The sequence below is a fragment of the Fusarium venenatum genome (assembly GCF_020744135.1).
Source record: "Fusarium venenatum strain MPI-CAGE-CH-0201 chromosome Unknown EDB82scaffold_2, whole genome shotgun sequence".
Taxonomy (NCBI): Eukaryota; Fungi; Ascomycota; class Sordariomycetes; order Hypocreales; family Nectriaceae; genus Fusarium; species Fusarium venenatum.
In genome coordinates, this window is record NW_027072130.1 from 844775 (window position 1) to 865696 (window position 20922).

At 46.7% G+C, this 20922-nt stretch overlaps 9 protein-coding genes and 1 non-coding gene across 10 annotated transcripts; 5 read left to right on the plus strand and 5 right to left on the minus strand.

The window, feature by feature from the left end:
• Nucleotides 1-116: 116 nt before the first annotated feature.
• EDB82DRAFT_553754 (uncharacterized protein) lies at nucleotides 117-1341 on the plus strand (the record flags this gene model as incomplete). Its single annotated transcript, XM_065609623.1, has 3 exons — nucleotides 117-497; nucleotides 588-857; nucleotides 919-1341. The coding sequence occupies 3 exons, from the start codon at nucleotides 117-119 to the stop codon at nucleotides 1339-1341; spliced, it is 1074 nt and encodes a 357-aa protein (XP_065464472.1).
• Nucleotides 1342-1747: 406 nt separating this feature from the next.
• On the plus strand, nucleotides 1748-2273 carry EDB82DRAFT_573661 (uncharacterized protein; the record flags this gene model as incomplete). Its single annotated transcript, XM_025733056.2, has 1 exon — nucleotides 1748-2273. The coding sequence occupies exon 1, from the start codon at nucleotides 1761-1763 to the stop codon at nucleotides 2271-2273; it is 513 nt and encodes a 170-aa protein (XP_025584000.1). The 5' UTR covers nucleotides 1748-1760.
• Nucleotides 2274-2339: 66 nt separating this feature from the next.
• EDB82DRAFT_494649 (major facilitator superfamily domain-containing protein) lies at nucleotides 2340-4378 on the minus strand. Its single transcript, XM_025733057.2, has 10 exons — nucleotides 4345-4378; nucleotides 4232-4291; nucleotides 4171-4184; nucleotides 4082-4118; nucleotides 4003-4028; nucleotides 3879-3952; nucleotides 3618-3827; nucleotides 3228-3569; nucleotides 2624-3176; nucleotides 2340-2576 (listed from the first exon to the last, which is right to left on the minus strand). Coding segments are annotated over exons 1-10 (1440 nt in total). The 5' UTR covers nucleotides 4346-4378; the 3' UTR covers nucleotides 2340-2453.
• A 1611-nt stretch (nucleotides 4379-5989) lies between these two features.
• On the plus strand, nucleotides 5990-7437 carry EDB82DRAFT_553758 (uncharacterized protein; the record flags this gene model as incomplete). The annotated part of the gene is made up of 2 exons (XM_025733058.2): nucleotides 5990-6084; nucleotides 6244-7437. The coding sequence occupies 2 exons, from the start codon at nucleotides 5990-5992 to the stop codon at nucleotides 7346-7348; spliced, it is 1200 nt and encodes a 399-aa protein (XP_025584002.2). The 3' UTR covers nucleotides 7349-7437.
• Nucleotides 7438-10721: 3284 nt separating this feature from the next.
• EDB82DRAFT_473698 (uncharacterized protein) lies at nucleotides 10722-11569 on the plus strand (the record flags this gene model as incomplete). The annotated part of the gene is made up of 3 exons (XM_065608003.1): nucleotides 10722-11056; nucleotides 11179-11491; nucleotides 11561-11569. The coding sequence occupies 3 exons, from the start codon at nucleotides 10722-10724 to the stop codon at nucleotides 11567-11569; spliced, it is 657 nt and encodes a 218-aa protein (XP_065464473.1).
• A 2-nt stretch (nucleotides 11570-11571) lies between these two features.
• On the minus strand, nucleotides 11572-13212 carry EDB82DRAFT_494651 (uncharacterized protein). The gene has a single exon (XM_025733063.2). The coding sequence runs from the start codon at nucleotides 13065-13067 to the stop codon at nucleotides 11790-11792; it is 1278 nt and encodes a 425-aa protein (XP_025584007.1). The 5' UTR covers nucleotides 13068-13212; the 3' UTR covers nucleotides 11572-11789.
• A 1004-nt stretch (nucleotides 13213-14216) lies between these two features.
• EDB82DRAFT_522996 (uncharacterized protein) lies at nucleotides 14217-16434 on the minus strand (the record flags this gene model as incomplete). Its single annotated transcript, XM_025733064.1, has 3 exons — nucleotides 14217-14498; nucleotides 14547-15264; nucleotides 15329-16434. The coding sequence occupies 3 exons, from the start codon at nucleotides 16432-16434 to the stop codon at nucleotides 14217-14219; spliced, it is 2106 nt and encodes a 701-aa protein (XP_025584008.1).
• A 197-nt stretch (nucleotides 16435-16631) lies between these two features.
• EDB82DRAFT_122975 (Endoribonuclease L-PSP/chorismate mutase-like protein) lies at nucleotides 16632-17598 on the minus strand. Its single transcript, XM_025733066.2, has 2 exons — nucleotides 17093-17598; nucleotides 16632-17038 (listed from the first exon to the last, which is right to left on the minus strand). The coding sequence occupies exons 1-2, from the start codon at nucleotides 17202-17204 to the stop codon at nucleotides 16725-16727; spliced, it is 426 nt and encodes a 141-aa protein (XP_025584009.1). The 5' UTR covers nucleotides 17205-17598; the 3' UTR covers nucleotides 16632-16724.
• A 394-nt stretch (nucleotides 17599-17992) lies between these two features.
• EDB82DRAFT_522998 (uncharacterized protein) lies at nucleotides 17993-20899 on the minus strand (the record flags this gene model as incomplete). Its single annotated transcript, XM_025733067.2, has 6 exons — nucleotides 17993-18516; nucleotides 18562-19077; nucleotides 19136-19528; nucleotides 20598-20669; nucleotides 20722-20801; nucleotides 20856-20899. 6 exons carry the CDS (start codon nucleotides 20897-20899, stop codon nucleotides 17993-17995), a joined length of 1629 nt encoding a protein of 542 aa, XP_025584010.2.
• EDB82DRAFT_t76 lies at nucleotides 20012-20101 on the plus strand. Its single transcript has one exon. It is a non-coding gene; the product is annotated as a tRNA-Arg (tRNA).
• Nucleotides 20900-20922: the final 23 nt, after the last annotated feature.

Consider the following 20922-nt stretch of genomic DNA (forward strand, 5'->3'; position numbering starts at 1 on the left):
TTCCTCGACTTCTCAAAATATCAGGTTGATTTGTCCCCGACAACAAGAAAGTTTCTGTCACAATAACTGGCTATATTCTTATCTTTCGGCTATTCTTATCTCTCTCGTACCTCACCATGGATACCAAGGATTCTAGGCCGGTCATGGCCTTTGATGTTAGAGACAGAAATACGCACAAATTTCTTCTAGTTCAACTTTTCGTCATAATGTTGTTCACATTCTACACAACGACACTCTTGTATTTGCCGAAAGTGAAAGACCAGCTAATACCATCTCGTCGTCGCCTGGCAATCACATCACCAGCCATTATCGATCAAGTCAACCATATATCAATCTTATCCTCGGATCTCACAACAAATGAGACACATGATCATGGGAGCTCCGCTGCTTTACTTTGTGGCGACGTCTGGCTAGCTCTGAGTCTCATGGCTGGAACTGATGCTTTCTGGGTTGTGGCAACCTTTAATCACACCCTCATGAAGAACTGGCACTACTTTGTCAGTATGCGAATGATGGCGTTGGCATCCATTTTTTCATTTTGCCTGTATATACCTTCCAACTGGGGCAAAAAAAACTTTCGACTCCAGGATTACTCGTTCGCCCTTTGTTTGTCTTGTCTTACATATTTGCTGTTCAACTATGCATTATCACGAGCACATCGACGTCCACCGACCACTCTTATCAACGCGCATATCGGATCACTTCAACAGTACAGCGACAAGATGAGCCGCTGTTCATTCGGATGGAGTCGTGCGCTAAAGGTGTCTGCGATTATCTGTTCGTTTCCAACTGTGCTTACTGCGATTATGCCTTCGGGATGGGTTACCGTCATCCCGTTGCTGACTATCCCATTCGAGGTATGTCAACATGCTGTGATAAAGAACTCGGTGTCCAAAGTACTGACTTGTTTGTTTATAGTCAATTCTACTAGCTTCAAAAAAGCTGGGACGGAGTCCAGAATTCATACTAAGTGGTGGCGTCTTCATCCACGCAGTATGCTTCACACATTGGGGTCTTTCACAAGTCACTTCAAGTCCACGACTTGTCCTCCCCTCATCGGCGTTTCTGACCCTTGTAGTGGCAGGACGCCTGATCCTGGACTTTCATCTGCAATCCTCATCACTCAGATACCCGGAGTTTTTATGGGTGCGGAAAGAGGTTCTTATCTCAACAAAAAGTCTTGTGATGATTTGTGTTTTGTGTCTATTAGCGGAGCAAGTTGGGGTACCTGTGGTTTCATACTGCAAGTTGTTCGTCATACCTGTGTTTTACTCGATTAGTTTATTGGGCGTGGCGACGCCCGCAGCATACAGTCTCGTCACGAAGAAGGTTAAATGTTGATGGACGAAACAAAGATCAATTGAAAAGTGAAGACACTTGTTCATGGATTGTCCCAGAATATCAATTGCACTGTAAAACAAAACTAGCCAAGCTCTAAACCTCCAGGCCACAGGGTAGCAGAAGAATTGGGGCTGGAAGCATAAGGGATGACAAAAGCAGGTTAGTTTATATTATTTCATTCAGTTTTTTTTTACACTATTTATTACCCTGCCCTAAGCTTGGAAATCAAGTGCTACCAAGATTGTAGGTAGATCTAGACTAGACTGTGGATTAATTAAACGTCAATGAAGCTATCGAATGTGGCGTGCGACTATTGACGCTAACTACAGGGGTCTTCATATATGAGGGCGGGTTTCCCCTGAACACTTCTATTTCCAACGCAATACCTGAATTCTCAATTGAAAAGGCTGAGACTCAGCATGCCTTCCACAAAGGCCATCGCTGTCGCCGTCGCAGCCCTGGCTGCTTCAGGTGTTGGCGCAAGTAACTGCAAGCCTTCTCCCACGACCTCCACAGAGATTACCGCAACAACTACATCCGAAGCTTCAGCTACAACATCTACCTGCGACAATTACGAACTAAAAGCTGAATCCGAGATCGAAACAGAAGAACTGAATTGCAATGCCCGCGGAGCGTTTAAAGACGGCGACAGCTATACTATCCCAAGTTGGACGGTGTATGATTGCGCCACGAGTTGTTTCAACTATGAACAGTTTGCGTGCGAATTGATCAACTTTACACCTGGAGAGGAACCAGGAATACAGGGCTCTTGTACGCTTTATCCTGACAACGAGGTTTTTCCCGCGCCGAGGGGAGGAATACCTGGTTATTATGATAAGAGGTGCTTCAGATGCAGTCCCAGTGGTGGAGGTAGGGGCGGTAGGGGGGGATCTCGAGGAGGAAGTCGACGAAGTTATAGAGGACGTGTGTAGGTCAGTCCTCCGTATCGAAGTATTTTACAGGTGTAATGTGGGTGATTTAATTGGTGCGTTACTTTATGTTAATGTATAGTAGTTATAAGTTGTTTATATCACTACCCTGGAGCTTCTAGGTTGACGTTTCTTGTCTTTTGTCTCAGTTGTTTGTCACCCTCGCTGTTATTATCGTCTTGTCTATGCCGTTCCATTTCCCTTTTCTGGTTGACTCATGGTAGAGTAATTAACCTGAGTCGGCACCAAAGACGAAGCACTCGTATGTTCCCCAGCAGGATACTTTTCAGCCGTATAACGGTCAAGCTACTTTCATTAGCATAACCAAACATCAATCTCACAATGAAACATACCCATCGAACCGCAAACAACCACCCAGAAAGTGCAACGCTGACACATATCATCCCGATATATCCATTCCTCCAATAAGGGGCATCGTCAGCTGGGAAAAGCACAATGCCCCAGAACGTCCATAAAAGACCATCTACAGCCGTCATGGACGCCAGAGTCACGCTTCGTGCTGCATCATCTGCCGTTCTTGCCAAAATGTTGCTCGCCCAGCCGTATGTCAGAGGAGCTATGCCATACGCTGAAGCTGAAAGGTACAACGCTGTGAGGTTGCCTGGTACACTCATGTTCGGGATCAGAAGGACGATGCTGCAGATGATCTGAACTAGGCAGAGTATGAAGCCGAGTGACATTCGTTGGTTGTATCTATCAAAAACAAACGAGATAGAGAACTCGGCGACGATACCGACGGCATGGGTTGGGATTGGCAGGGTATTGACTTCGGTTTGAGTAAAGCCGTCAATGTCTTTGCGGTACTTCAGGTAAAGTAGCATAAGTCCTTGAACGACGTATGATTGGAGAGCTGAACCAAGAACGGACAAGACACAAAAGACGTATCTGTAAATTCATCAGCATCGGTGACACAACATTGACCAAGCATTGACTCACACTAAAGGATTTCCCAGAACTCTCTTGATAAGACTCCAAGCTTGAATACTATGGCCGTCTTCTCTTTTGGGTGGCAATCGATCTAGGGCTAATTGTCGTTCCTTCTCGCTTAGATATGAAGCGTCGGTATACTCTGGGACATCCGGAAAGAAGAAGAAGCCAAACACAGCAACGGGTAGTGTGATGATGCCGTCAATCAGAAACACCCACTGCCATCCTGCGAGTCCAGCATGGCCTTCCATAGACTGGTGGATAGCAGCCATCATGGCGCCTGCAAACATCTTTCCGACTTGACCGCCAACGGTGAACATGGCTGTTCGTTTGCCGATCTCATCCGACTTGCTATGAGGGTGTAAGCATGGCACTGGTAAAGACGCATGACATACTTACTACCACGAGCCCATGATGTAGATTGATCCAGCGTAAGTACTGGCTTCAGCTACACCCATGAGGAATCGAACGGCGCACAGTTGAGAGTATGTCCTACAAGCTGCACTCGCCATTGTCAGGCCCGCCCAGGTGACGACCATTGAAGATAGCCATATTCGAGGTCTGATCTTGTGGATGATGATACTGCTTGGTATCTGTCCGACCAACATTCTATGAGTCTGTTAGTTGACTTGAGAAATGACTGAGGGGTTTATCGCATACCCCGCTGAAGTCATTGATAGTAGAACATTGTACTGGTTGCCATGAAGGTCAAGAGCCTCTTTCAAACCCGCTACCTATCTCATGGTCAGTCAGGCGCTTCAATATTTTTCGGTCATGGACGTACGTATGCATTGGCAAAGGCCTGTCTATCTAAAGCACTAGTTAAAACCTGAGTTCTCGAGTTTGTGAATGACAGGGCTTACCGAGGTGGTTAAAGAAGAAGCTGAAACAGCAAAATGTCTACCTTGTTCAGTCCACAGACGGATACAAAACAGGGAAGATTATATCTTACAAGAATAAAAAAGTCTAGGAATTATCAGCAATATCCAAACACAAAAGCGGGAGTGACGCACCGAGTTTTCGTATCAACTTCTTTTCCTCTTTACTCGTATCGCCCCAAAGATAGTCAACCACTACCAAAACAAATTAGCTTCAGCAACACATGTGATACAGCTGCAGAAGTTACTTTTTATCCTCAAAGTTTAAATGTTGAACATTGTAGAGAATGGAAATTGTGTGCGTCAGAACCGGTCATAGATAGATTCTTCATGTTAATAATCCCGCATCTTCTATTGGACAGAAGTTACTCGGTTGTCAAGGGTCCATCAAGGTTCCCAGACTAAGCGACATTGGACCCTGAATTTTCTTGATAAGATAAATGGAATTGTCAGATAATACCTCATTAACCATGTCTGTAGTAGTAGATGCAATGTCTGCGAGATTAGAGTGTAGCCAAGACTTCCATAAGAAGAATCTGAGGAAAATTATCAAAGAAGCTTAGCGTGACTGAATGGTTCCACCTGAAACTAGGTATATCTGCCATCTACTCAATCGACAGACGCTGGTTTGAGAGACCTGACTCTGGCTACCAATGCAAGATAGATTGTGAACAGTAGCTGATAGATTGTACAACCTTTGATGTCTACAACCATCTACGTTTGCTAGCCATACAAATAGTGGGATTTGTACTTCGTATGTGGACTCGCTTCACATCACAGTGTATTCTATTGATGCTGGGTCTCACATTATTGCCGAGTCTTGTATCACAATGTCAAGATGTGTTTTATCTAATTCTCCCACTGTGATCCGCCATGAACTTTCATTTATATGTCTCAATTTGCTCTCGTATTATGTGAGAACAAGGTTGCGCTATAAGCCCTATCTTTTGTGACAAAGCTGCACGCCAAAAAAGTCATTGGTACATTGATGATGTCACAACGTCGCTCTATCATTACACCATATGCAAATCATCTCCCGAGTGACACTGTTTTGCATGTTGGTAATGCCAGGTCGGCGAGTGTCGCACACAATGTACAATTATAACTCAATGTACCACTTGCAAAGCTTTGACAACCTAGGTTGCGGAAACCCATACCATGATTCACCAAAAGTCTATTAATAGAAGTTTGCACTCGTACATCAAGTTACTATTACCTAGGTTTAACCTTGAACTTTGTATAAAAGGTCTCCCAAATACCCAGTTCTAAGCCTATTGAGCAATGCCAATCAAGCGAGTGAAGATCAGACGGAAGATCAATCTTCGTCCCATATACATTATGCCACCATTAGACGTGCATTACTTGAACTCGTTCATGATGAGTTACAGGAATATTGGTGTTGATCAAAAGCGCGAGTAATTCATTACTGTAGGTGAAGGTTTAAGCGTGGATAGGGTGGATGAGGATAAAAACAAGAAACTAAAAGCTTATTGTTTACTTCAATTACCCCAGTGATAGTCAGCAACAGAGTCATACAATACAAAGAATTTAAAATGCAAATTCACGGTCATGATACTCGAATGTCCCAACTAGCTTATGGCTCTTGAGGGGGACAGACTACAGAAATGCTTTAAGATACAACTTTTATGCTAAAGTTTATGTTGTATGGTTACTTGGACATGAACTCTTCTTCGTGAATCACATTTCTGCCTAGAAGTTAATATTTCCACTGAACCGTCACATGAGACGTGGCTTACAAACCCGTCGAAATTAGAGTATATATAGTCGCGTTGGTCCCCCTTCGATTGCTTTTCACTCTTCTTGTCAATGCGACCGACAACTCACAAAGTCCACTCTTCTCAACAACGTGAAAGACCACAGAAAAACGACAAGATGGCAATCTCTGGATCGGACCCTTTTACCACGCTGCCCGCAGAGCTTCGTGTCCATATTCTCATCTCAAGCGGCAGCCTGTCGACAGTATCACGGTTGGTCCAAGCCTCTCCGATTATGTTTGAACAATATCGTACACACAAGATGCACATTATTCGAAAGATTCTTAATTATGACCAGATCATGATGCAAGATGCTGTGGCAATTATTACGTTTCCGCGTCTCTTGCTTGATTAAGGCTTTCCAAGCAACAGTCACTCAAAGTCTGCACGACAACACATGATGAAATGGTTGAATTCTCAATTCCCGGATCCCCTGACCGATAACGATGGCCGTCTAACAAGTCCAGATTGTCTCAAAGATAACGGTGAACGTCTAGCAAGTCAACTTATCAAACTACACGATCAAATGATATTCTATATCGAGGACTATATTACTAAAGCCACGGCGTATTATCCCTCTCGAGAATACCTCTGTCTGCCGCAGATCCATGACGCGCATGGTGGAAGGTACCTTATGTTCAAAGGTACCAAGGTGGTGCCGCAATTCGACTCTGCACGTCTCACGGCGTTGGAAAAGTCGAGGTTTATAAAAGCGTTTTTGATGTATACGCTAACAAGGAAGTGCGATTCTGTCCTTTACGTCTACCCTAAGCTGAGACCACGCAAAGTCACCAAAGCCGAGGAGGAAGCGTGTTTTTGCATCGCCAGCTATTTCCGTTCCCTATATGGCGCGATCTTCGCTCAGTGTACTGACGATGCCTGGCTTCCAAGCAATCCATCAGCTACTTCACTTCAATCGGGGCTCCTATTTCCTGATAACTTTTACTTTGAACCAGACGCTTACGCAATGGACATGGGTTTCTTTACGAGTCGCTTTTCAAGCTTTCGAAACTCCTTCTCTGCCAAGTTTGAACGTCTTGGGCCTGATCGTGCCGCCGATTTCCTTCGCCTTGACATGGCCAAAGAAGATGAAAGAAAAGCCCTGAAGGCTCGATTGCAAGACATCCAGGCAAATGAGCAGCCACCCCTCCGTTGGGATTCGTATTATGACCTCTTTAAATCAGGTCTAAATTACAAAAATGGTTGCGAATCGTTTATATTTGAGCAGCTGCCTTTGAATCGACATGATGGCTTGGCATGGAAAGTCGGTAAACAGCGAGCCTGGTTATTCTTTGACGACCGTCGCTTCTACCCTGAAGAGACCATTGCACGACCGAATTTGCCATCGGAAGCATTTCTCAATGAACAACCTTGTAAGCAAGCAGTTATTGAGGGCTGGTTCAACAATCCCGGCAAGGAGAGAGCTTTACGACGATCACAGCGGTGGCATGACGAGCTGATGAATACTGATAAATGAAGTGATAGCTAACGATGACGGCATATTTTGCCTTCTATAGACAGCTGGGCTCTACTACGACACATTATTGGTTATTGGTTAAATAGTGGGAGGAAACAGCACAATAACGTAAAATAAAAAAGGATATCAGTAACAGCTAATACGTATTACAAAGATACTAACATCAACCTTTTATTATTACATTACCCAATTGATTATATCCCTAAGATCAGCAGCGAGGCCATCAATGGCTACAGTCCAGCTAGCAAATTGAGCAGCTCAATGAGTGTCACGAGACTCATCAGTACTTGTCCCATAAGGTATTATAAAGAAGTGGCTCAATATTGATCTTCTGTCGAACCAAGAGATGTATGAGGCTTGAAATCAGAAAGCATTGGCCAATAATTCTCAATATGAATCCTTTTCAGTGTCAGAGATCCGAATGCTATCAGATTTCAGACTTGCAGAGTCCAAGTAGGAAATATTGATGTATCGGGTATCTAATTAGATATACTAACTTTACCGCTGAAAGCAGATTAAACAGAGCCTCAGTTATACTTTATACTATACTATTTACATCTCCCCCGCGTCGCACCAACCCCCCAAGCTTGACCAAGAACAATTCGAACCCACCCACTTGGAGCAGGAATGGATGTTCCAATACCAAACACTATCAATCGGATCATCATAGTCATCAGGTTCGTTTAGCCTGTTGCGCCAACATCGTTGACGTCGCAAAGCCTTCTACTTACTAGAGCTGCGGTGCCAGCACCCAACGCTCCAGTTCTCATCCTCCTTACAAAGCCCTTTGTTTAAAAAAGTTGGTCTTTTGACAACCTCTTGTCGGTAGACACGACTGCCATCGGAGAACAACCACGCCCGCTGTATAGCGATAAACGATCGCATTTCATGCGATTGGAAAGTGAAGCCTGTTCAGGGTTGAGTAGTAACGCAGTACTGGGCATATTCTTGGACGGCACAATCAGTGCAGACACAATTGTCTTGAACCCCAACATCCAGGGGTAATCTCTGAGCATTGAGGCAATGCCTCGACCATTGTCAGATGCTATGAAACAAGTTATCGTCGTGGCCAACATCGAGGGAGGCTGGGCTCGACAGCGTTGAACATTTGGCTTGTAATTACCTGATAAGACGCGTCATGTCCGTATCGATGATATTGTTTCGCCATATGGCCAAACAATTCTTCATCGCGTCTGCGGGCACACCCTCTTCTGCCAACACAGCAACACAGCTTATAGTAATCAGATCACTCCACTTCATCTGATGCTGCGTTGGGAGTATATTATCCTTCCGCATGTTGTTGCAGCATACAACAGCCAATCCGTTCCTATGGACGTAGTTCCAAGAGGGGTAATTGTCAACCTCGGGGTGGACAAGGTCGTCGGCGTTCATTATGGCGATGGACTCGGGATTCTGGCAGGCAACAAGAAAGTTAGCCTAAGCATATAGGAGAGGGAGTATAAATGACCTAAAGATATAGGCTAGATAATATAAATTGACTTACCGCTTTTATCTTTTCTGACGAGATCGGCGGTTTTGATGTCGTTTATACTCTCAGGCTGAGGTGAACCTCGCTTGCTCTGAACCAGGCATATGGCTACGTCGTGCGGCGTATGCAGCAGGATCGCCAAGTTGGCCGACTGACGAATCCTAAGAATAATAGCCTGGTCCCAGATGTCTTAATGCAGCGATAGTGTGACAAGCTTAGGGGCAGGCAATCCCATTGAGGCAAAGTTTGCAATATCGGCGGCATTGATGGCGAAGGTAAGAACAGCTTAGTAATAGTGATAGTTATCATTATTGAAAAGTTAATTTGATATTGTAATGTAGAAAAAGAGGCTATCGGTGGTGCCAATGATGATGATGGCGTCGAGATGAGTGATATCAATGGAGTTCGTGGCAGCGGTACTGTCGACAAGTTTTAGCAGGCAGGTTAGTCTGTAAGGTTAAAGGCATATAATAAATAACCCAAGACTCTCTATTAAAATATTAGGAATAAACAGCATAAATTGACTTACTAATTTCGTCTGTCTTAGCCCGATCGACGGTCTTGACGTTATCTGCGATCTCGGGCTAAGGTGAACCTCACCTACTCAGGAACATGGCTATGCCATGTGGCGTAAGCAGCAGGGGTCACCAAGTTGGCCAACTGGTGAATCTGAGGACAGACAGCTCTATGAACGATGGTATAACTGGCTCGGGGGTGGGCGACCCCATGGCGGCGAGGTGTGCGATATTGGTGGCGTTCATTGCGGAAGACATTCTGGTAATGGTGATAATTATATTTCTCAAATAGTTAGTTTGATGATATAATTTGATGAACTAAGAGTGTGATGCATAGCGATGGTGGTGATCGAAAGTTATGTACTGGTCCGTCGAAATGTGGGCTTGAAAATTGAATTGCACTTGTCGACAATTAATCATGCTGACGGCTGCTGCCAGTGCATCCTTGGTTATGTTCATCTCTTGATCTCTGCGACGAAGTTGAGAAAGGAAATGCATGGATTGATTCCGACCCAGACGTTCCCGAATCCTTTTTCCTCCGCGTAGGCTCACCGGGTGTGATTGCGGGAGTTCCTCCTGCGGCGCCACGGAACCATCCCATAAGGGATATGATGGCCAATCTGGCTTATGAAGTTGCAATTTATACCATTGAGTAAGTAATTAGGAATCTCTACAGAAGAACTCAACAGCTAACCATACTGCTGCAGTCAACCTGAGAAGCACAGTCGGCTTCCGAGGAAGTGGTCTTGGGGCTATAGCTCCCTCCAGCAGCGAAAGTTTCCTAAGGATTAGGCTCCGATACCAGTACAACCTGGCTTAGCGTCGCCAGAACCAGCTGGCAAGAACTTACTGGGGTGTCATCAGCGACCGGTTTACTCCTGTCCCAAACCCTCGCCGCCGAACGAGACTCCACAGCACCGACGATCAACTCGCTTATCACATAAGATGAACTCAACCATACAGGAGGCAAGTGGGCAATAATCATAGATCACCTCCTAAATCCATCCCTCTTCCCGACTCCCCTCCTGAGTGGTAGTCGAGAAGAGTGACTTTACAGCAAACGCCTGTGCCAGGGTTAGATGGAATCCTCTTTTCGGTGGAGTGTTGTTGAACGTTTCCGTCTTTGTCCTTCCCCATGCAGGCAGAGATTCACAACTAGCTTCTCGAGAACTGGGAATATGGTTACTTTAACCTTACCCAGCGAGCACTCCATGATGGTTACGCTCAGATGGCACGCGATGCTGCCACCATGCATATGCTCTGACCGAGCAGTTCCAGAACAGGATTCTTCAGTAGGATTCCAAGGCCCCTCACCCTGTATGGAACGTGTATGCCTACCTGGCATGGCTGCAACGGCTCCTGGCCCACGATGATATCCCCGCTAAGAATCGGGAGCGGGAAGGCAAGAGAAAGGCCGACATCGCCGAAGAAACGGCCATCTATGCCATTCAATAAGTATTCCCAATATATGAACTTCAGAACAGCAGCTTATTATATTGCAGGCAAGTGGAAAAGCACAGCCGTCGTCTCAGGAATCGGCTTTGCGCGTATGATGATCTCCGTTCGCGGTATTTTCACGAAGGAACCGCTCGACGGGCACACCGTCGCTATGAACTGGATCTTGATAGCAAACATCTGGGATTCTGACTCTACGATGACCCTTACCTGGCTTGGCTGTGGTGTAGCGCTGTCGTGCTCATACCTGTAAGCAAATTATATTTTGATTATCTTCCCGCTAGGACACAAGCGGATATTCTTTAGAGAAAAAGAAATCTCTAAAACTGCGAGAATAATGTCCATAACCCGCCGATAGATGACGCATCCAGTCAAAGGTCTCGGGGCTGCCTTTGGATGGCTCCCTCCAACACGCTGGTTGTCGAGTCGGAAATATCGGTGAACAATCTCCACAAGTTGGAAGGAAAATGGAAGGTAGTAACTAGAGAGGGCATCTCCGAAACCGAGAAACAGGCCTACGAAAACATCATCAAGACTGTTACCACACAACCCATCCGGGAAATCGATGATCTACCAATACCTTCGACTTGGGCAGAAATCACTGCTCTCAAGATCTTATTCAAGAATGACTTCCTTTTGTCCCGCCATGCAGCTGTTGCCCAAGAATTGTTCGCCAGGGTCGAAGTACGTCAGTGGAAGATGAACAGGCATGGCCCTGTACGCAGCAAATACGGAACAAAAAATTCATTCTAGATCCTATAGCCTTCGGTAGAAATATAAACAGTCCAAGATTTTGATCTAAACTTTATAAGCTAACCTAATTGTTTCGTCTTTCAGGGTCTATACAGTTACTTCTTCACCGAGACTGGGTGACAAGACTCCTGGAGAACAATTTTAAGAGGATAGATAAGGAGTGGCTGGCTATGGGAGATTATTTAGGTATCGTCGCAGAAGAATTAGTTTAATTAGTCTATACTATATACTACCATGAATCAGTCTTGACATCTGTCTTGCGGTCCACGCGAATAGTATAGTCTGTGCCCTTGACGCTCTCCAAAGTCACCTTGACATCCCAGCCAGGAACCTCCAACGAGCTAACAGGAGCATATGCGAGAGAGTCGCTTCCCTTCAAGGTCAAAGACAGGGTAGCATCATTCTTGTCCTCAAGTTTCCCAGCGCAGCCCATGGAGTCGGGCGTCGCGTCAATCACCTCAAGGGCTCCGTTTCCTATCCTAGTGCTAATCGTGTAAAGCAAAACACCAGGTGCACATACATTTCCGTCCAATCCAGTTGCAATGCGGACCTCAGCAACAAGAGCACTAATCTCGCTCTGAGCAATGATGACAGCCTTCTTTCCCTCCATGTTGTACGCTAGCGGCGTCAGGACGTGAGTTGTGTTTCCAGCTTCCAGAACGCAGTCAACGGCCTTGTCTTCAATCCAACCCAGTCGGTACTTATCCCATGCGAAGTAATCAGGTGCCATGCCACTGTGCATGCCCATGACACCCCATTCTCCAACATACTGGTTCTGGTATCCGTTAAAAGCGTAGTAGTCTGACATGCAAAGGACATGGCCTGTCTCGTGGACTAAAGTCATGGGTAGAAGATCCCAGTCGGTGGCAGCCATGAGCACAGTCTTTTTGTAGGTCACTTCCTTGCCGTGGCGCGTGGAGATAGGTTCAAAGCGCGTAATGGAACGTGACAGTGAGTTTGCCGCGCGGCCGGTCGGTACCACGTACAAGAAGTCAGCCTCAGGTGCAGCGCGGGTGCCGTTAGCGGTGAAGACATCGAGGGCGTCGTTAAGGTAGTTATCCTGCCAGAAGCCACCCTGCATCCACCCGTACGAGCCGGCTTCTTTGGGCATACGGTAGTACTTAGATGTATCGGCCTTGACGTTCAACTTGAGCTTGCCGTAACTAGCCTGGTTGTACCACTCCACCGCTTCCGGAACCAGTCTATCGTGCATGGTCTTGGGAGAACTGTCATCCTTGGCATCTGGAAAGTCGACGAAGATCATGAGAGCATTCACTACTCCTGTGGCAGGGACACAGTTTTCGAACTTGTCAAAGCCCATGGGAAACATGAAGCCCTTGGAAGATGGCAATTTGCAGGTTGGAGTCCATGTGTAATCTCCACGTACGGGCTCCGTCCCGTTGGTTGTGTCGTTTCCGGATAATAATGAGTCGTCAAAATCGCGTGGAATTACATGGGCAGCAGCCTGCCAAACGGAGGATAAAACGAGAGTGGTTAATGCCAACATGATAACGAATGTTGCTATTATTAACGAAGGTAATAGCGAAAGAATGTAATAGCCGGTGAAGAAAAAAGAAGAAAAAAGAGAAAACTGCTTATGATATGGATCACTCTATATACTAGTAATTCAAGACCTCCTGATGAGACTGCCGAGGCCCGTAGGAGGATGCAGGTCTTCTATAACTCCACAGTTGTCTCGTAATGAACCATGTAGTCCAATGGGAGTGACCGAAGAGTGGATTCGCTAAGAGATCTGAAATGTGCCAAGGCACCTGTCAATGCAACATCGTCTGTACTTTCTCCACCAACTGAAAGCTCAAGGCACTATTTATAAAACGGCAATGTTATGTTACTAATATCCGGCGTCGTATTTGATCTAGCCGAACTTTCAAGGAGACTAACTTTATGTAGTGGACAATTCTCGATACTCTGAACTTATTACCTGAAGTGGGGGTCTTCGAGCATAGGCATCCTTTCGGTACCCCAGCATCAGCAACAACTCCAAGATAGCCCAACATCATGTCTCGCGACATCCAGCAACCGTAACGAAGAATCACTCCTCATAGCGAGCTTTAATTTCCTCTCCACGACCCTGCATCAAGCAAAGCACGCAGTGAGAAAAGGTGTCATCCAAAGACAACGATCGTTTCAACAGCGATAAACCGAAGAAAAAAGGGCATCAAGAGCCAACCCTAAAAGCATTAGTAGAGCCGTCACATCGTCGAGCGTCACTGCGAAGAAGAGATGTTAGTAGTAAGAGTCCCAAGTCGAGGATAGATAAATCGTCCAATTGTTGTAGGCCACTAGGCCCTTTTGTCCCCCTCATGAGATATACTTCGTAGCCACACGAAGGCACAATGCTGGTATGTACGCCATAACGGCAGAGAGAGAAAAGAAATGAAAGCAAATAACCACCGGATGCTTCCTTTCCATATCATGACGGGGCGTTACTATACATGCAAACAAAGAGAAACAGAAAGAAAGAAAATGAAGAAGACATGTGCGTGCATGACTTCTTAGCCACCCGTTCCATAGCCGATCCATCTAGATATCCATGCCTCGTGACCGTAAATAAAACAACTCCAGCATGAAACAATATGCACAACGAACGGGTATCAGTATAGACGGATGAGATTGATCACCAAGGGCGGAAAGATCAACAAGGACCGATGTGTTTCTCATGCACATGGCGAAGATACTCCCGTTGCATTCTAAAAGACGAGTAATCACCCTGGAGAATCACCTCAAGAATGTTGCCCTTGTTGGGATTGCGCGCGATGTCACTCATCCTGTCACGTAAGAGATTGAAAGCGTCCTTGAAACGGTTCAAGATGGCTGGGGTGTTGGATGAACCACCGGAGATGTCGTTGGCAGAATTGTTAGGATCAATGATGGAGAGACGGTCGTAGTTCTTGTATGTCAGACTGTTGACATGGGACTGGTCAAGGTTAGCAGTGGTTGTGATCGCCGATGAATGCGAACGTACCTTGCGGACGTAGCCAACTGGTCTCGTAAGAGAGATGGCGTTGCGTTCGTGGTGAAAGTCATAACCGTAAAGCTCAAAGAACTCGAGAAGCATCTCGCCGAGATGATGTTCTGGTACCAGACTTCTGCTTTGAACCTGTGGCATAAGCTGCAACATACTGACGACCAAGCAAATGACTGAGAAGCCACCGATTCCGCCATTTACAGGTTCATTGAGACCGCGCATGAGAAGGAAGTGTTTGATCACAGTGACGAGGATAGGCATCGCAGGATACTGGTCCTTCCATTGGAGGAAAGTCTCGATCGCGTTGACACCACCCAAGTTTTCGAATGAAACATCAACCTTGAGACCGGTCTGCTTGTCAACATATTTGACTAACGGGATTCTAGCGTGGGCGATAACCTCGATAGAATGCTGTTCGGCAACTTGTTGAGCAACAAGAAACTTTTGGAACTTGTATAGCCAGCTCTTAGCAGACAGGTATGTTGGGGGACCGCCCCGCATGAAGCTTGCTGAGCAGACGACCAAGTCCATGTCTGCTGTCGGAAGATAAAGGCCAGACATGAAGGAACCGAAGGGATGAACAGAAGCACTGGCAAAGTTTCGACCATCGCGGCGCATAGCCTTGCGGAGGTTATCGACGAGGTTGTCACGAATGCGTTGTTCGAAATCGCGGGGTCTGACATATTCGTAAAAGTCCACAACTTCTTTGTGTAGTCTACAAAGGTTAGCATAGGCGACGAGAAACTGCGACAAGCAGCATGCGATGAGAGCAAACTTACCGGAATCCCATGTTAGTAGTAGCAGAGTGATCAACAGTGTCCCAAGGACAGGGATCCTCAGTAGCTTTTGGTTGCCAGCTGGGTAGCAGTGCACCCTTGGAGGGCTTTGTAGTGGCCTTCTTCAATTGACCGTAATCGGGGGGCTTGATAACGTCGTCGGCGGTACGTTTGCGGGAGCCTAGGCCATCATTCGCGAGTCTTCTAGCCTCCATGATATCGTCCATAGGCGTCCGCACGTTGTCGCGATCGGCTCTGGGTCCAGAGGGTGCGTTCGGAGGAGGAGGCGGCGGTTGTTCGATGGTGGGAGGAGGCTCACGGGGAGGAGGAGGTGGCGCTTCTTTTTCCTCTTCTTCGTCTTCACTGGTCTCTTCGTCTTCGGTAAGATCAAAAGAGATAAAGTCCTCAGCTTCAGTTGACGCAGCCAGCTTATCTGTCTGGTCTTCGAGTCGCGCTTTTCGGATGAGCTTTACCATATCCTTCTTCTTTCGCGTGCTTTCATCAGGGCAGGGAAGAGCTGTGTATGGATCAGGGTTAGACCACTTAGGTGCAGCATCACCAGATGCATCAGCCTCATCATCATCATCATCATTCGTAGTTCTGGCACGCTTCTTGGAAGGGCCTTCAGCCTCTTCATCCTCAGAGATATCCATCTCGAGCTCGTCATCATCAGACAGCTCATCAACGTCGCGGAACTTGGCAATACCATCTTCGCCTAGACGCTCCTCTGGCATATTTTGCGTCGCGCCTGAAACTAGAGCGCGCTCGGAGGGGTGAGGCGGGGGTTGCCAGCGCCTTCCTCCTCTACCCCGACCTCGGCCTCTACCACCATCGCGACGCGGACCTCTTCTATCGGACGGCGGGCCACGATAATCAGTGGGGAAATCGGGCATTCCAGCTGGCTTATCCATGCGAAATGTGAAGTCCCCCTGGGGCACGCGCGGACGATACGAGTCACCTCCCGAGTTTCGGAAGTCATCGCGAGGTGGCGGCGGTCGAGGTGGAAGATCATGCCTGTCGCCAGGTCGATATGAATCCGAGTCTCCATAAGGACGATCTCTGTTATCGCGGCGGCGCGGCGCTCTTGGTTTGTTGGGCTTGTTGCGCATCTTTAATTTTTGTTTTCTCCTTGTGAGGTCTTTGTGTGGGCGGGATGAAACGATGATGTCGCGAGAAAAAAGAACCTTTCTCGCGACCTTCCCAGGTTTGCCCGCGCTAAACTGTATTTGGAACATTGTGATTCGGTCATGTTAGTAAGCATGATTCCCTGACGCTGATGTTGTGCGAGGGAAGGTATTTATATATTGTTGTTGTTCAAACTTTGTGTAGGAGTGTTTGTATTTATTCTTCAATTATTCAGTTATTCTGAAGCTTGTTTTTATGCTCTGAATCATCGCTTCTAAGCTTTGGTTGCGCTCGAGTCAATTGCGACCACCTCAATCTCTACCTTCATTTCAGGTGCTCCCAATTGCGCGACACCAAGTTGAGTCCAAATGACTTTGTGGTTTGGCATCCACTTCTTGTAGTTTTCGGCCATTCTTTGACCAACTTCGGGTGAGATTTCTGTATGATACGAATTGACGCGGTAGACCTGCTCCCAGCCTTTTCCACCCCCCGCCTTGAGGGCTGTCTCCACGTTGTGGAATGCCTGGTCAATTTGTTCGAGCTGGGACTCTGGGAATGCGAATTCGCCATCCTTGAATGTCCAACCACCTGTTAATCAATTAGCGCTTGGTGAACTTGTAACTTCTTATTCGTAGGTCTTACCTTGTCCACTTATCTCGATGCGATCGCCAACACGGACCACTTGACTGTAGCCGAGTAGATTGGTGAGGTACTCGCCAGCGCCTTCATAAGAGGAATACTTGAGGTGAGACATGTTTGCAAAATATTATCGGAGAGACTTTGTATGCTTGAATTGAATTGAGACTGAAGGATGATGGTTCACTGATGAGGTCTACCGACTTTATTATTTATAGCTAGACGTGAATCCTGGCGCCTTTACCAAGAACTAAGGCTAGCATGCTGACGCTGACACTTTATGCTTTCATCAAGCATAACAGGAAGCACAACATGAAGCATAACAAGTAGAGTAACGTTATAGATAACGTTATTTACATCATTCGGCTCAATTATTCCCCTTCCTTGTTGAAATCGGACGTTGAATTTGCCCTCAGATGGAGCGACGAGCATTACCCTGGAGCATGAATCCTTCGACCAAGACATGGTCCACAGATACGCGCCAAGACGGTTCAACACAAAAACAAATCTGACAAATAATCGGAAGTCGGGGCAATTCCATCAAGGAACGAACCGGGCCAATGGATATGCTTAAATGGCCTTGTTCTCTCAGCTCCCCGCCTCAATTTCTGAGTCACCATAGCCTTGCTGCGTCATTGATCCTCCACCACAGCTAAAACCTCTCCATACGCGTCTGCACAATGAGGGACGAGATCTTACATCATAATTTCACGGCATGGGCAAGAGTTGGATCTCTACGTTATAAGGGACGGTGTTGGTATATGAGAATGGTGCAAGAATGATTCAAGATTTGAGCCTTCTGACGAAAATGCGTGATAATCACGTGAATGTACACGTGATGCCTTTTACATCATTACTCCTATCCCGGTTTTGTCTAGCGCGCCGACTAAACCTCGAGTGAAAGACTCAAAAAAGAGTTTCCGTCTTCATGAGCTCTTCCTCCAATTCCCATGCAAGCCACGTTTCCTCTATTGTGGGCTCGGGGTCCAGTAGTCCATCCCCGCGGCGACGGACCTGTTTGATGCGAACGTCCATGACGAGCATGCCATCGGGCAACGACTTCTCGGAAGTTTTGTAGATCTCGGCGATAGACTTCACACCTGTAAAGTCACCACAAATGGCCGAAGGTTCCTCGTAGATGGAAAAGAACGGGAATCCCCATTTGGCGTAGGTCTCGGTTGATACGGGAGACACAGGTGGCAGTTCGTCAGTAAGCCTTTCGAAGCTTGCGCTGTTGAGAACCTGGACGTTGAAAGCGATTGGGACAGTCTTGGAGTAGCTGCGTTTCTGGAGTGCGACAATCCCCTGGGTAATCCGCCCGCCGGCAGACATGTGCATCTCAGCCGAGGCTTTGCCACCTCCGCGGAGCCTTGGAACCATTTCGATGGTGGCAAGGCCTCGTATGCCGTATGATTTCAGGGTACGATTGTCTATCTCTTGTCAGGAAGTAAAGAGATTGGATGTTAATTACTCACCCTCAAGCTCATTTCTTCCATGAATGCAGCGAATCAGATCGATAGGTACATTCTCTTGGGCTTCATATCGTGTCTTGAGGTCAAAGACATTCTCTTCTCGAGATCCAATGAGAATTTTAGATTCATAAGAGATGGGTGACTTGACCATAATAACGACTGCCTCTTGCGTCTTAATCTCACGAAGCCTGATGTCAAGACGAGTTACTTCGAACTGGATACCTCCAGTGACTTCCTCGCCGATTATTTGTGTCTCAATGGAGTGACCTGTCCCCGCCGGCATGGCTACGAACTGTCGGACCTTTACCCCTTCCACTGCGACACCATCAAGCCGGCGCTGTCCTGGAACGAAGAGATAGTCCTGTACGCTCTTGCCTTGGCTGATGAGAGTTCGGCGGCGGAGTGACGTGGCGGCATGGGGAACCTTTGGTTCTCCTGAGACGGCATTAATTCCCCCGACAAAAACGCGAATTACATATTTTTTGGTAGACTCGAAACCGATCCAAAGCGCTTCACGTTCTAAGAAGGGGGAGTCAGTCTATAGCAATCCGCGGTAGACGCGGTAGAGTCAACTTACGGTACATGGGGATGAAGACGCCGCCCTTTTCCGCCATGCTGAGAGGAATCGTCTCAGCATAATCATCCATCTTGGACAAAGGGAACTCACCCATGTCCGGTGGAAGATCGTTGGTGCTTTTGTTGTCTGAGACCCTGATTGTTCTCTTGAACGAGATCGTCAAGTCATCGATTTTGATCTTGTCGGTGACTTCGGTCACAGGAGACCATGGAACGAGATGTTCCAGCATCTTGAGGGATGCACCAGGCTGTGAAAGCTTGTTGTTGTGATGCCGTGAGCCTCGTCTGTAGAAAATTGGCGTGGTAGGCTGGAGTGCCTGTGAAAGAAGAAAGTCAGGAGGAGAAAATGTGCGGGGCAACAACTGGTAGAAATGGTTGACTGGAGTGCGAGAGCCTGGGTGGAATTTTCGTGAGTGACAAATAGCTGGCACAAACGATTGCATCGGTGCAGATTTGTTACTCGCTTCCAGGAATATGTTGTGCAAGAAGGCTACTGCGTTTGGCCGACAAGACCATTGTTGAACCAACTAGATTCAGCCAGTTCTGCTGTTATCCTCCTTATTTTAGTTCTTGGATGATTTCTGTATCGGATTAGAAAGCGTTGACAATGCAATAGGTCGTTCTTTCACGGGAACCTGCACCGTACCTATTCGATGTATCATACAATGCCCTTACAAAGACGTGCAGGAATAAAGAGCGTTTGTTGAAGCCGAGTCTCGTGAATCTCAGGTAAATGCCAGGTAGGTTTGAGATAAATGCATTTCCCAACGCGATATTGATCCGTCCGCAGCCAACTACATGCTGGTAGTGGCGGCGTGACCAATGAGCCAGACGTTCTTGACACTCAATCTGGACCTGTCATATCATGAAAAGCACCGGCCGCGTGGCCTAATGGCTAAGGCGCTAGATTTCGGTCTCTATCTTCTGAATACTCTAGAGATTCCAGGTTCGACTCCTGGCGTGGTCGCACTAAGATATCAAAATTTTATTTTTGTGTTTCATTTCAGTTTTTTTCTCAAGTACTTAGGCGTCAGGTGCTTAAAAACAGTGTACATCTATCTACTTCTCTATAGTCACACGTAGTAGGCACTTACTTATATTCAGTGTGACCTCAGTTTACGAGTTGTCACTTTTTGCTTGCGCAGCCTGCTTTTCAGCTTATTTTTTTCACCACCATTACAAACATAACACGACCCACCGATCCTGTCCTATAGCCAATAGCAGAATCACCAGGTGTGTCCGGTGGGAGACCTCAATTCATCCCTGCATTAAGCCTGCATTCTGCATATGGGAGGCGGCTGCCTTTAAAATATTTCAGGCTGTAACATTCCCACATCCATATGAGCATTAATATTTCTTTTACAGAAGTTTCTATAGTATTCTGCGACGATAGCTAAATTTTCTCCTACGGCCGGCCACTCCTTATTCACTACCTTCAAGGTTGTTGTGTAATAGTTACCGACCGCGATGTCCCTTGAGTAGGTTGATGGCTACCAAAGGGCGACGTCCCTTGGGCGGGTCAGGGGGACTCCACCCTAGCCCTTGTCAATTCTTTCCGCTCTTATTAAGTTTGTATGTGCTACGTACCAGCTGCGCTCTGGTTGCTGCCTCCTCCTAGAGCTCCAAAGCGGTTTTGATTGGTCGGGTTGATGTGCTCGTTACGGCACCTATCTATAGATCAATTAGTATGATTAACACAGAGAGAATTGAGGAAGCCATACTGCCAAACTTGCAGTTTCCCTGCTGGAAGTTCGCAGACCGCCATCTCGATGGATGATTGAATGTGCT

Coding starts and splice junctions, on each gene's coding strand:
- EDB82DRAFT_122975 (XM_025733066.2), bottom strand. CDS start 17,204: ATGTCTCACCTCAAGTATTCCTCTTATGAAGGCGCTGGCGAGTACCTC. Junction 17,039..17,092: donor CATCGAGATAAGTGGACAAG/GTAAGACCTACG, acceptor ATTGATTAACAG/GTGGTTGGACATTCAAGGAT.
- EDB82DRAFT_494649 (XM_025733057.2), bottom strand. Junction 4,029..4,081: donor CTTCTTCTTTAACCACCTCG/GTAAGCCCTGTC, acceptor CTAGTGCTTTAG/ATAGACAGGCCTTTGCCAAT. Junction 3,177..3,227: donor GTTCTGGGAAATCCTTTAGT/GTGAGTCAATGC, acceptor ATGAATTTACAG/ATACGTCTTTTGTGTCTTGT.
- EDB82DRAFT_494651 (XM_025733063.2), bottom strand. CDS start 13,067: ATGTTGGCATTAACCACTCTCGTTTTATCCTCCGTTTGGCAGGCTGCT.